The following is a 13,285-nucleotide window of genomic DNA, read 5'->3' as shown; positions in this document are numbered from 1 at the left end:
GTTTTTAAATTTATAGTGATTTAGAGCATAAAAGAAGAAATAAGAAATAAAACATTTAAATAGATGTTGTAAATTATTAAATATTAATATTAATTAGGTTGTGTGTGTTGTGGACATAATTCTTTATTATAAGTGTTAATTTCTCATTGGAGACTGCTTTGGTTTAAGTGTTTATATATATATACTATCTAGTTAACTAATTGTAACTGTTTGTCTCTACAAAATAAAATAAATTAAATTAAATTAAAAATTTAATTTAAGTTTAAACCTAAGTTTATTCCAACTTCCAACCTTACCCGTAACATATCTATTGCCGCTATAACAACAAACAATAGGAAACCAAGATGGCGAATTTCAAAATGGCCACCACGTAAACAATGGTACTAGTCCGGCTCGCAGTTCTTCAGTTTGTTTATATTATAAGTCCCGTAAATTGCTATTGCGCTGGAACCATGTCTCATTAACATCGAAATTACGTCATTTTGACGTCAGCCGAAAGAAAAGTATACCATCAGCCCGAAACTTCAGTTTAGTACTGACGTCACTAAAATGGCGGCCACGCGCATTAGCAATTTGCGGGACTTATACATCGAAATACCGTACATCGGAAAAACTAGATTTAGTTGTTTTATTTCAGGTGTTAAAGAACAAAGTGACCTATTATTGCACATGTCAGGAGTTCTAGATCTTTTCGCGAAGCTTGATCTAGGTTGGAAAGGCAAACTTTTGGCAGACATGGTCCTAGACAGAGTGGATGACGTCTCTGGTAGTTTGAACACAGAACTTTCTGGAAAACTCTTGAATGCGGTAAGATAACTAATTTTTGAAGTAAAAATTTTTGCAGCAGAATCCAAAGAGTTTAAGCTCGAATAAGAATATCAGTGCCCTTATTATAAATGCGAAAGTGTGTTTGTTTGTTGGTTTTTTGGTTTGTCCTTCAATCACGTCGCAACGGTGCAAAGGATTGACGTGATTTTTTGCATGGGTATAGATAAGGACCTGGAGAGTGACCCGTTTATCCCGGAAAAACAAAGAGTTCCCACGGGATTTAAAAAAAACTAATCCCACGCGGACGAAGTCGCGGGCATCAGCAAGTAATTAATAAATCAGTAATTTAAAAATTCCTTTTAGAACACCTTCATCGTTAAAGCAAGTGATATTTAATTATTTGAAACGCACATAACTCCAAAAAGTTAGAGGTGCGTGCCCGGGATCGAACCCCCGACCTCCGCTTCATAACTGGGAGTCGGAGGACTTCCGATTAGGAGGCGGAGGTCCTAACCACTAGGCTATCACAGCTTGTGGACCTCATCATCATCATCATGATCAACCCATCACCGGCTCACTACAGAGCACGGGTCTCCTCTCAGAGTGAGAAGGGTTTTGGCCATAGTCTACCACGCTGGCCATGTGCGGATTAGCAGACTTCACACCCCTTTGAGAACATTACGGAGAACTCTCAGGCATGCAGGTTTCCTCACGATGTTTTCCTTCACCGTTAAAGCAAGTGATATTTTATTACTTAAAACGCACATAACTCCGAAAAGTTAGAGGTGCGTGCCCGGGATCGAACCCCCGACCTCCGATTGGAAGGTGGACGTCCTAACCACTAGGCTTGTGGGCCTCACTGATTGCTATTTATTTTTGTTTTAGTTCAAGTTACTAAGGCACCAACTAGACGAGGTATCTATCAGTCAGTTAACATCCAACAAATCCAAGTTCCCTCACCACCAACATGATATAAAGGTGCTAACACACGAGACAGAGATGGGCAAATACAGACAGTGCCTGAGTTTGTTGGCGGACCCGGAGTTTTTGCTGCTGCAGTATTGCAGGGCATTAAGGAGTGCCTTGGAAAAGGATGGTACGTATACATTTTTTTAAAAAATATTTTACAAGTATAAATACTATCTGTCCCGGCTTACTCACGTGTGTAGTCGACGTCCTTTTTCAAGGGAGTCCGTCCGCGCACGCGCCGCGGTTTTGACTGCGGGACGCACGTGCCGCTGCCCGTAGAGCCCGTTGTGAGGGTGGCTGGGGTGGGGGGGGGGGGAGACAGCTGCCGATCGTCTCCCGACAGTTCCTGCTGTTCTTCATCACTGGAACCGTCACCGACATCCAGGCACGCGGAGCTAATGGTGTCCCGTCCCACGACTGATGCCCTTGTCTTAGCGTCAAAAAGCGGTTTCCACGTTTTACAAGTATTTTTGAATCGTCAAATGCATGCCATGCAACCACTTTGCGTTCTATGTTCAGAAGTTAAAAACGGCACACTCATCCAAAAACACACCAATATAGAGAAACACACCAATATAGAGAAACACACCAATATAGAGAAACACACCAATATAGAGAAACACACCAATATAGAGAAACACACCAATATAGAGAAACACACCAATATAGAGAAACACACCAATATAGAGAAACACACCAATATAGAGAAACACACCAATATAGAGAAACACACAAATATAGAGAAACACACCAATATAGAGAAACACACCAACATAGAGAAACACACCAACATAGAGAAACACACCAACATAGAGAAACACCAACAAAGAGAAACATACCAACATAGAGAAACACACCAACATAGAGAAACACACCAACATAGAGAAACACACCAACATAGAGAAACACACCAACATAGAGAAACACACCAACATAGAGAAACACACCAACTTTTCAAAAGTAAAACCTCTTTTTAACGCGACTTCTTAGAGTAAGTCAGATATTTATTGACGGAAGTAATGTCCATAATCTTTATTTTCGCTAAAAACGGCCGCCAAACAGAACAGCTGCTTTGAATAAGTTTCATATATCAAGATGATATAAAGGCGCTAACACACGAGACAGAGATGGGCAAATACAGACAGTGCCCGAGTCTGTTGGCGGACTCGGAGTTTTTGCTGCTGCAGTATTGCAGGGCCTTAAGGAGTGCTTTAGAAAAGGGTGGTACGTGTCCATTTTAGGGTTCTGTATTCAGAAGTTAAAAACACACCAACATAGTGAAATCACATCAACATATAGAAATCACACCAATATATAGAAAACACACTAATTTTTTTAAAGTAAAACCTCTTTTGACACGACTTCGAGAGTAAATTAGATAATTGTTCGGATGGAAGTAATTTTCATGCTTCATACGCCATTTCTGCGGAAAACGGCCGCCAAACAGAACAGCTGTTTCAAATCCGCCGCTATTTTAAAGTTGCAAGTAACAATTGCCATAGATTGAAAGCTTTTTTGATTAGTTTTATTTAATTCCAGACGGTAGACAATTCTCCCGCGTGTTCACCAATATGACGTCAGCCATATTCGACAACCCGTACGCCGGGCCCGACTATCGAGTCCTCTTCAAATATAAGAAGACCTTAACCGACTTGATTGGAGAAGGTATCTTATAGTCCGTACAAAATAATTCCTCACGCGCCATTTTAACTCTATAGGTCAACTGTCATGTCAAAAGTATGGTTCATCTTTAAAATAAGAACTAAAATCGTACTTTTGACATGAAATTTGACACAAAAAGTTAAAATGGCGCGTGAGGAGTTTTTTACGCATTATACATCTTATTATCCACATATATAGAAGGAAAAGGTGACTGACTGACTGATATAGACAATTCTATCGCGTGTTCACCAATATGATGTGAGCCATATTCGATAACCCGCACGCCGGGCCCGACTATCGAGTCCTCTTCAAATATAAGAAGACCTTAACCGACTTGATTGAAGAAGGTAACATCTTACTTCTTACTAGCTTATTCCCGCGACTTCGTCCGCATGGACTATACAAATTTCAAACCCCTTTTTACCCCTTTAGGGGTTGAATTTTCAAAAATCCTTTCTTAGTGGATGTCTTCGTCATAATAGCTAACTGCATGCCAAACAGCCCGATCCGTTCAGTAGTTTGAGCTGTGCGTCGATAGATTAGTCAGTCAGTCGTTTCTTTTCTTTTTATATATTTAGATTATATTATTTACAGATATCTCCAAGGAATCTAAACGCCAAATACTATCATCAATTCAATCAGAGTTAAAAGATACAAGAAAGGACACGCTGTATCTCTCGCATCTCTGTCCCGCTCTAACACACGAGCTGGAGAGAGACGACAACATATCAAGGTTGTTGTGCTTGAAGAAAGGTGTATATGTCGCTAAGTTTGAGGAAAAGGTATGAAAATCCAAAGTTTTTAAAATTCCGTCGTGACCACGACCCCTGCAACTGGATCGAAACTAGAAATATTGTTGCATCATCTAGTACGTTAGTTTTAGTATAAGCAAAACCTAAAAATAATTTGTTCGTATTTTGACCAAAAAATACTTTAAAATCCTGCAAGTTTGGACACCTAGTAATAGTTGAATGACCGCATGCACCAGCTGATTCGAGCCGCGCGAGCGAGAGCGCGCACATTCGACGCCAGCCGTCTCGTTCGCTCACAGCCGCTCGCTTGGGGTGACCATGTTTTTGCGAGGACAAAGACCCAACACAACAAGCTTATAATTTCGTAAATTTTCATTGAATACCTTTAAAATTTTGTATATATATTCTTTATCTAAAAATATTCGACACGTGTTTCGGTTTTTGCTTAATATACTAAAACCAAAGTTGCTTTATTTAACTCTACCCAGATATCAGTATTCGTGGACTCGATCCGTCGGCCGACGTTAGTGCGATGCCGACTGTCGGACGGATCGGTCGCGCGATGCATCGTGAAGTGCGGCGAGCGCAGTCACCCGCACTGCGCGGCGATGCGACTGCTCGCCACTGTGCAGCCACGGACAGACAGACGAGTCCGCGCTGGATACTATGTGAGATTCATTCATCTATATATATATAAAAGGAAAAGGTGACTGACTGACTGACTGACTGACTGACTGACTGACTGACTGATCTGAAAGTGTATCAACGCACAGCTCAAACTACTGGACGGATCGGGCTGAAATTCGGCATGCAGATAGCTATTATGACGTAGGCATCCGCTAAAAAAGGATTTTTGAAAATTCGACTCCTAAGGGGGTGAAATAGGGGTTTGAAATTTTGAAGTCCACGCGGACGAAGTCGCGAGCATAAACTAGTTCATTCATATTTTAATTGAAGGATGATTTTCGTTGATCCCACTTCTGATGTCTTTACGATACAAGATACCGTATCCATCGCGATATATCCACTATGATGACATATGATTGAATTTCATATTTGTCAATTTTGTTAGATTTAAGTCGTACCTAGTTTTAACTTTTAATATGTAACTGGCACTGATTCTGAGCACAAACAAAACTATATCACTGATTCTGAACAAAAAAAAATGTATTGTGCACTAAAATTTAGAGTCTTTAAATGTGAAAGTCATGTTCCGTTCCTTTTTTAGCATTAGTAAAAAGAAAAGGATGCAGATACTTTAAATTTAGTTTAGAGAGAGACTAGAGAATCGGGGCCATTGTTTACTGTCCAAATAAAATAAAAATAAAATGATGTTACTCTCTAGATGGCATTGCCTGGAGTTCAATCGCGGTAACAAAGTTTTCATAAGTTAAACATACTATGTACTATACAAGTACACACACGGCGACCCAGCACTGGATTAGTAAAATATAGTTAGAACAATGGCGCAAAATTTTATAGAACCGCGTCTAGTCATATAGCAAGTTTTGTTTTAATCGGCACTCCAAGCACTATTTTTTTTTTTTTTTTTAAAGAATATTAGCCATGTTAAATGACTAAAATTTCCCTATCCTTTCCAACTAAGCGTCAGGCTTGTGCTAGGAGTAGGTACGACAATAGTGCAACGGGCGGGGTTTGAACCGTCAACCTTTCGGTTTTCAGTCCACTCCTTTACCGGTTGAGCTATTGAGGCTCTAAACAACTATTAATATAAGCATGTCGGTGACGCGATCTTGAAGTTTTTACCCGTCTCAGCGCGCCTTTCACTTGAAAAATATTTGTTTGTCAGGTAACGCCGCTAAGTGAGGACTGCGGCCTCATCCAGTACCTCGAGGACTACGAGCGGTTCAAAGCTCTCATAAATACTACGTGCGATGTTGACGGTAAGTATAATTGGTCTGGTCTGGTGGGAGGCTTCGGCCGTGGCTAGTTACCACCCTACCGGCAAAGCCGTGCCGCCAAGCGATTTAGCGTTCCGGTACGATGCCGTGTAGAAACCAAAGGGGTATGGGTTTAATAAAAACTGCCATACCCCTTCCAGGTTAGCCCGCTATCATCTTAGACTGCATCATCACTTACCACCAGGTGAGATTGCAGTCAAGGGCTAACTTGTATCTGAATTAAAAAAAAAAAAAATATGCGACAAGTCGAGATGGCCGGTCTTCTACACGGACCTCGTCTCATCGGCGGGGAACTACAACCGGCTACGGGAATTCTCGCACCATTGAATTTAGCTCATCATTGGCGTATAATATATTTAGCAGGGCTAACAAAGATATCAAAATATACCAAATAAATAAATTCAATTTCACCAAAGCAATTAAAAGCTGGCTGGCATCCAAAGGCTATGAAGAAACAGAAAATATTTTAAAAATAAGAATATAGTTTGCGCGCGCGCCCACTCACACACACACACACACACACGCACGCTCACACACATATATATACACACACACACATACAGAAAACACACACGAACACACACTCACTCTTATCTATAATTTTAGTTTAACATTAGGTATAGTATTAGGTGAAGTATAATATTAGGTTAGTTTTTAGGAAACTTGTAACTGCCTTTCTGCAACACAGGTTTTTTCCTAGTGCAGAGGGTAGGAAACTCGTTCTCTTACCTATAATTTTAGTATAATATAAGATATAATATATTAAGTCCTTAGTTAAAAAAAAAAAAAAAAACTTGTAACTGCCTTCTGCAATACAGGGTTTTCCTAGTGCAGAGGGTAGGAAACTTGTTTCTTGTGTCTAAATTCTAAATTCAAAATTCAAAATAAATTATTCTTATTCTTATTATTCTTATTCTCCAAGGGGGGAGAGTGAGCATAAGGGACAAGGAAGAGACAAAAATAATTTGTAGGGAGTCAAGAAGGCGCCCCGGGAAAAATGCCAAGAGCAAGTACAGAACGGGCGCCCTCCCGCGATTCGGCCCATATGACCGAGAGGTTGGTGGGGCCATGGGAGGTGGAGGGTTGTCCCAGAAGTCGAGATGGCACTCTGGGAGGAAACGTAAAGATTATACTCGTAATGTAAAGGATTATTGAAATGATAAGAAAGCTTGGGATTGAGTTACTTAACAGCTTTGTGTTAGTTCTAATTGGTTTAAGTGATTTTGTAAAGTTGTGGTAGTAAAAAATGTATCCGGCTTAGTTTGTTGTGGGCTCTTCTCGGACTTGGACGCGTTTAGAACCCTCGTAGCTTTAGTTTTAAGTACGTAATTAATTATTACCACAACTAGCTTATGCTCGCTCGCGACTTCGTCCGCATGGACTACACACATTTCAAACCCCTATTTCACCCCATATTTAGGGGTTGAATTTTCAAAAATCCTTTCTTAGCGGATGCCTACATCACAATAGCTATCTGCAAGCCAAATTTCAGCCCGATCCGCCCAGTAGTTTGAGCTGTGCGTTGATAGATCAGTCAGTCAGTCAGTCACCTTTTCCTTTTATATATTTAGATGTGGCTAATTCTGTTGTATCACAATCTCTAAACTAAATTAAAATGGTACGTCTAAACTCTTTAAATCTATCGCTATCCCTTTCATAATGTTGCTTGCGGAAAAGGATATCGCTAGATTTAGACCCGTTAATTTAGTTTAGTTTAAAGATTGTGTACAAGAGAATCGGCCCCAATATAATCTTTAAAAATTAACAATTGCGACCATCAGTAAGCGTAACAAGTTACCTATTCTGAATAAATAATTTGACTTTCACTTCTTATTCTGTGAGGATTTCCATGCTCAGTAGTGGGCCGGCGATGGGCTGACAATACTAGTATGTATGTATTTAAAGAAAGAAAGAAAAGACGTTTATTTAGCAAACTGTGGCACACATCCAGTGGCGTGCTGGTTATAGAGGCTTAAATGCACTGCTTACCCCAGTTGTAATAGCTCAATGCATATTTTTCATTATGATCTGCCAGTAAACAGGTTTCTATCTAACTAATGCCTACCCTGGCTTCCACACGGTGCACGCCACTGCACACATCACATGTTATAACTAAGAGTTGGTTGTTCCGGCGCCTCCTCCACCTGAGCACGGTATTTCAGGTCTAGCGTCAACAATACGTCGCTCGACTGACGGCGAGCTCATTCTGTCTCCAAACAACGCCCACCAAACGTTCGAGCAGCTGTGCGCTAAAGTGCCTGCTTATCTACTGAGGTAAGCTTATCCATACTAATGTTATAAATGCGATAGTGTGTCTGCCTATCTGTCTGCTAGCTTTTCACGGCTCAACCATTCAACCGATTTTGATGAAATTTGGTAAAGCGATAAGCTTGCATCCCGGGTATAGGCTATTTTTTATCCCGGAAAATCAAAGGGTTCCTACCGGATTTTGAAAAACCTAATTCCACGAGGCATGCTCTAGTTGAAAATAAATGTAAGGGTTTCGTTGCGTTTTAGAAATAGTATTAGAAATCACGTCATGCATTGCAAGACACTTAGAATCTAAGAGATAAACTTTCAGCTTTTATAAAATAAGGAAGGTCTGGCACGCGCTGACTCTTAGGGTGAATTCTATAGAGTGAATCCAGACTGCTTAGACTTAAAACAGAGTTAAAACGAGACTGGTGTATATCTCTCACATAAATCTGTCTCGTTTCAACTCAAGATAAGTCTGAGCAAAGTTAAAGTGCGTTCTATAGATCTCAGCCTTAGTCCAATACGGTATTATCAGTAACTTTTTATCAAACGTCAAAACGCGTGCTTAGTATGCGAGATTCTATGGAATACCGGTGTGTGACGTCACAATCATTTGACGTGCTTTTTTTAGTTTAATCGATAATTTAAAATGGTTATTACACTTAAAACCAACAAAGGACGTGGATTTTACGTATTTTGGAAGACCCTTTATTTAATAATCAATGAGAAATAATTTATTTTTGATGTAGTCAAATACCCAATTGTGTTTAAAGTGAATTTTATCTAGTGAGAAATATATCCTACAGATTCAAAACAGATAACATGTGTTATTTTGTAGGTCCGCCATTGAAGCCACATGCGTTACTCTACAAGACTTCATAGTTAAAAAGAAGAACTTTCTGGAATCGCTGTGTGATATGACTGTGCTCAGCTATTTATATGGTAAGTAGAGTTTAGGGCTGAGATCTATAGAGCGCACTTTGACTTTGCTCAGACTTAAGATTGCGTTAAAACGAGACAGATTTATGTGAGAGATATAGCTCTGTCTCGTTTTAACTCTGACTTAAGTCTAAGCTAAGTCAAAGTGCGCTCTATAGATCTCAGCTACAGATCGTAATGTTTGAAGCATGCTCGAAGATGGCACCTCCCGAGTGCGTGAACCTGATATTTGTTTTGGTCTGTCATATCCGCCATATTGCATTTGTCATGACGTCATATTATAGCTTTAACACACAAAAACTAAGCGGTTTACCAAGCCGTCGGACAACCCTCCACCTCCCATAGCCCCACCAGGCTTCACCAACCTGGTTATATGGGCTGAATCGCGGGAGGGCGCCCGTTCGGTACTTGCTCTTGGCATTTCCCGGGGCACCTTCTTGACTCCCTACAAATTATTTTGTCTCTTCCTTGTCCCTCTCATGTCTATGCTCCTATGTCCTCCTTGTCTATGCTCACTCTCCCCCCTTGGGGGCTAGACGTCACTAGCACAGCTGTGATCTCCGCTGCTGCTCCTCCGTGGTGCCGACCTGGCACCTGTACGCTCCGAGCTGCTTCGCCTCTTATGCCGTCGGAGAGACTTATAAACGATTTTAAAACGCGGGTTCGATTCCTGCCGGTTCGCAATTTTTGATATGTATTTAAAACTAGCTGATGCCCGCGACTTCGTACGCGTGGATTTAGGTTTTTAAGGATCCCCTGGGAACTCATTGATTTTCCGGGATAAAAAGTAGCCTATGTCCTTCCCCGGAATGCAAGCTATCTCTGTACCAAATTTCGTCAAAATCGGTTTAACGGATGGGTCGTGAAAGACTAGCAGACGGACAGACAGACACACTTTCGCATTTATAATATTAGTATGGATTATTTTGAAATTTCCTCGAAGTGTAGGTAAAACACTAAAAATTATAAAATATAGACTTATAAACGAGTTCACGTAATGTTTGTGTACAGGTATAGGAGACCGTCACTTGGAGAACATGATGTACAGCGTCCAAGATGGCGGCGCGTGCCACGTGGACGCCGGCGCCATCTTGCAATATGGCGGCACTGAGCTGCCGCCTGCGCGCCTCACGAGGAATGTGCTCGCCGTGTGTGACGTCACAGGTAAGGTAATGTACATCGGCCTTAGAGCGTTGTCTCTGTCACTCATACCTATATGACGTTTTGTCGGTCTCAACGACAGAGACAACGCTCTACAAATCTGCTATCTCCTCCCAAAGGTCGATGTACAATTGCGGCCGCTTACTCTATTACAGCTCTGCTGTGAAGCTCTGATAGCCTAGTGGTTAGGACACCTGCCTAATCGGAGGTCGGGGGTTCGATCCTGGATACGTACCACTAACTTTTACGAGTTATGTGCTTTTTAAGTAATTAAATATCACTCGGTTTAACGGTGAAGGAAAACATCGTGAGGAAACCTGCATGCCTGAGAGTTCACCATAATGCTCTCAAAGGTGTGTGGAGTCTGCCAATACGTACTTGGCCAGCGTGACAGACTATGACCACTCTGAGAGGAGAGCCGTGCTCTGTAGTGAGCCGGCGATGGGTTGATCATGGTGGGTGCCACTTCACCAGTAATATTTACTTGTTACAGTAATTGAAAGTAGGCTGCAGAGAATGCTGTCATCTGTTCGCGACTCGCGCGAGTTACTTGTGCCAGCGATCACTGTCTCATTCAAGTGGATGGAAGATAGCGTATATATGGACAAGGTATATATAAGATAAATAACCAGAACGCCAGCAAAAACCTAGCGTTATTGTTATACTACCTAAACACAATCCAATACCAATAACCATTTGCCTCTATTTGTAGTTTTAGTGATTTAGAATTTTTAAACCAGCAATGTATAGCGTGCACAACTCGGGTCAATGCCCCGCCTACGACGCGGCATTGACTCCGAATGGCCTACTTAACTATACCAAGTGGAGTGTCATATGAAAGGGATTTGTCTGTACATTCTATAACAGATTTTTATTAATTTTTATGCATGATAGTTTTTGATTTATCGTGCAAAATGTCGAAAAAATACGATTGTAATACGGAACCTCTGGTGGGAGGCTTCGGCCGTGGCTAGTTACCACCCTACCGGCAAAGCCGTACCGCCAAGCGATTTAGTGTTCCGGTACGATGCCGTGTAGAAACCAAAGGGGGGGGGGGGGGGGGGGGCTTAATAAAAACTGCCATACCCCTTCCAGGTTAGCCCGCTTCTATCTTAGATTGCATCATCACTTACCACCAGGTGAGATTGCAGTCATGGGCTAACTTGTATCGGAATAAAGTAAAAAGAAATAAGTAATAAATAACCCTCGGTGCGCGAGTCTAACTCGCACTTGGTCGGTTTTTAGGGTTCCGTACCTCAAAAGGAAAAACGGAACCCTTATAGGATCACTTTGTTGTCTGTCTGTCTGTTAATTTATTTAATCACGATTTGTTTTTGATATGTTTCTAGCTCGCTCACATCAAAAACTTGATAAACGGTTCGACATTATCATACAAAGTGACAATGGAGGTTATATCAGCGTCGAACTACAAGTATAAGGAGAAATATATTCAACTATTACAAGAGGTTTTCGCCGACTTTGATGATAAACAAACATACAGTGTCGAAGAACAAGTGAGTACAGTCATCTTCATCATCAACCGATAGTCCACTGCTGGACATAGGTCTCTTGTAGGGACTTCCACACGCCACGGTCTTGCGCCGCCGACATCCAGCGGCTCCCTGCGACTCGTCTGATGTCGTCCGTCCATCTAGTGGAGGGTCTTCCAACACTGCGTCTTCCGGTGCGAGGTCGCCATTCCAGCACCTTGGGACCCCAACCATGCCCTGCCCATTGCCACTTCAGCTTCGTCACCCGTTGAGCTATGTCGGCTACTCTAGTTCTCTAGGTAGTAGAGAGATCTATACGAAGTTCGTAATTCCAGGTGTCGAGTCTTTTGCGGCAAAGTACAGACCCTCGGATACTCAGCGTCACCAGATCTGGCTGGGAACCATGGATTTGAGCTGATTAACTATTAATAATGAAAATAAATACAACTACTGATTCTGACCACAACTAAATTTTAGTGTTTGCATCCTCTTCTTACTAATTTAATATGAAAAGGACAGATACAGTTCGACAGTTTTAAAAACTTAGAGTTGTCAAACGTCGTGACTAGCTGCCAGTCGCGAGCGTATTGTTTGAATTTGTAGCGCGCACTAAAATTTTGAGTCGTAAATTAATGTAAAATTCATGTTCTGTCCTTTTTTAGCAATATTAAAAAGAAAAGGATGCAGATACTCTAAATTTAGTTTCGAGAAAGTCAACAGAATCGGCGCCAACGTGCCTTGATTCCTAAAATTGAGTTAAAAACAAAGAGAAAATGATAATACACTGTGATCAACAGAAACAAGAAAATTGTGTTTTCTAAATTGTTTAAAAATACTATTAATTATTGTGAATGTAAAAATGTGATTTTGATAGAACTTAATTGAATAAAGTTTACTTTCTTAACTATTGTGTAGTCATTTTCAATTCCTAGTAGGTGTCTAGTGAGCCTACGGCCTAAATCTAAATATATAAAAGGAAAAGGCGACTGACTGACTGACTGACTGATTAACTGATCTATCAACGCACAGCTCAAACTACTGGCTGGACGTATCGGGCTGTTTGGCATGCAGATAGCTATTATGACGTAGGCTTCTGCTAAGAAAGGATTTTTGAAAATTCAACCCCCAAGGGGGTGAAATAGGGGTTTGAAATTTGTGTAGTTCACGCGGACAAAGTCGCGAGCATAAGCTAGTCTGAATATATAAAGGAAAAGGTGACTGACTGACTGATCTACCAACGCACAGCTATACTGGACGGATCGGGCTGAAATACGGCATGCAGATAGCTATTATGACGTAGGCATCCGGTAAGAAAGGATTTTTGAAAATTCAACCCCTAAGGGGGTGAAATAAGGATTTGAGATTA

At 41.1% G+C, this 13,285-nt stretch overlaps 1 protein-coding gene across 3 annotated transcripts in view; it reads left to right on the top strand.

Annotated features, from left to right (window-relative positions):
* LOC117994280 (uncharacterized) overlaps nucleotides 1–12,531 on the top strand; it is a 63,464-nt gene extending 50,933 nt beyond the window's left edge. For all 3 annotated transcript variants that reach the window (XM_069507651.1, XM_069507652.1, XM_069507650.1), the window contains exons 27-38: nucleotides 638–807; nucleotides 1,654–1,864; nucleotides 3,277–3,402; nucleotides 3,994–4,181; nucleotides 4,640–4,819; nucleotides 5,962–6,055; nucleotides 8,236–8,347; nucleotides 9,168–9,271; nucleotides 10,280–10,432; nucleotides 10,923–11,038; nucleotides 11,779–11,943; nucleotides 12,255–12,531. In XM_069507651.1, the coding sequence (XP_069363752.1) occupies nucleotides 638–807; nucleotides 1,654–1,864; nucleotides 3,277–3,402; nucleotides 3,994–4,181; nucleotides 4,640–4,819; nucleotides 5,962–6,055; nucleotides 8,236–8,347; nucleotides 9,168–9,271; nucleotides 10,280–10,432; nucleotides 10,923–11,038; nucleotides 11,779–11,943; nucleotides 12,255–12,332 (1,697 nt within the window). In that variant the 3' untranslated portion in view covers nucleotides 12,333–12,531. The remainder of the gene's footprint in view (nucleotides 1–637; nucleotides 808–1,653; nucleotides 1,865–3,276; nucleotides 3,403–3,993; nucleotides 4,182–4,639; nucleotides 4,820–5,961; nucleotides 6,056–8,235; nucleotides 8,348–9,167; nucleotides 9,272–10,279; nucleotides 10,433–10,922; nucleotides 11,039–11,778; nucleotides 11,944–12,254) is intronic.
* The last annotated feature ends 754 nt before the right edge of the window (nucleotides 12,532–13,285 follow it).

The sequence above is a fragment of the Maniola hyperantus genome, chromosome 26 (assembly GCF_902806685.2).
Source record: "Maniola hyperantus chromosome 26, iAphHyp1.2, whole genome shotgun sequence".
NCBI lineage: Eukaryota > Metazoa > Arthropoda > Insecta > Lepidoptera > Nymphalidae > Maniola > Maniola hyperantus.
The sequence above is the reverse complement of the archived record's forward strand: the minus strand, read 5'-3'. Positions and strand labels throughout refer to the sequence as shown.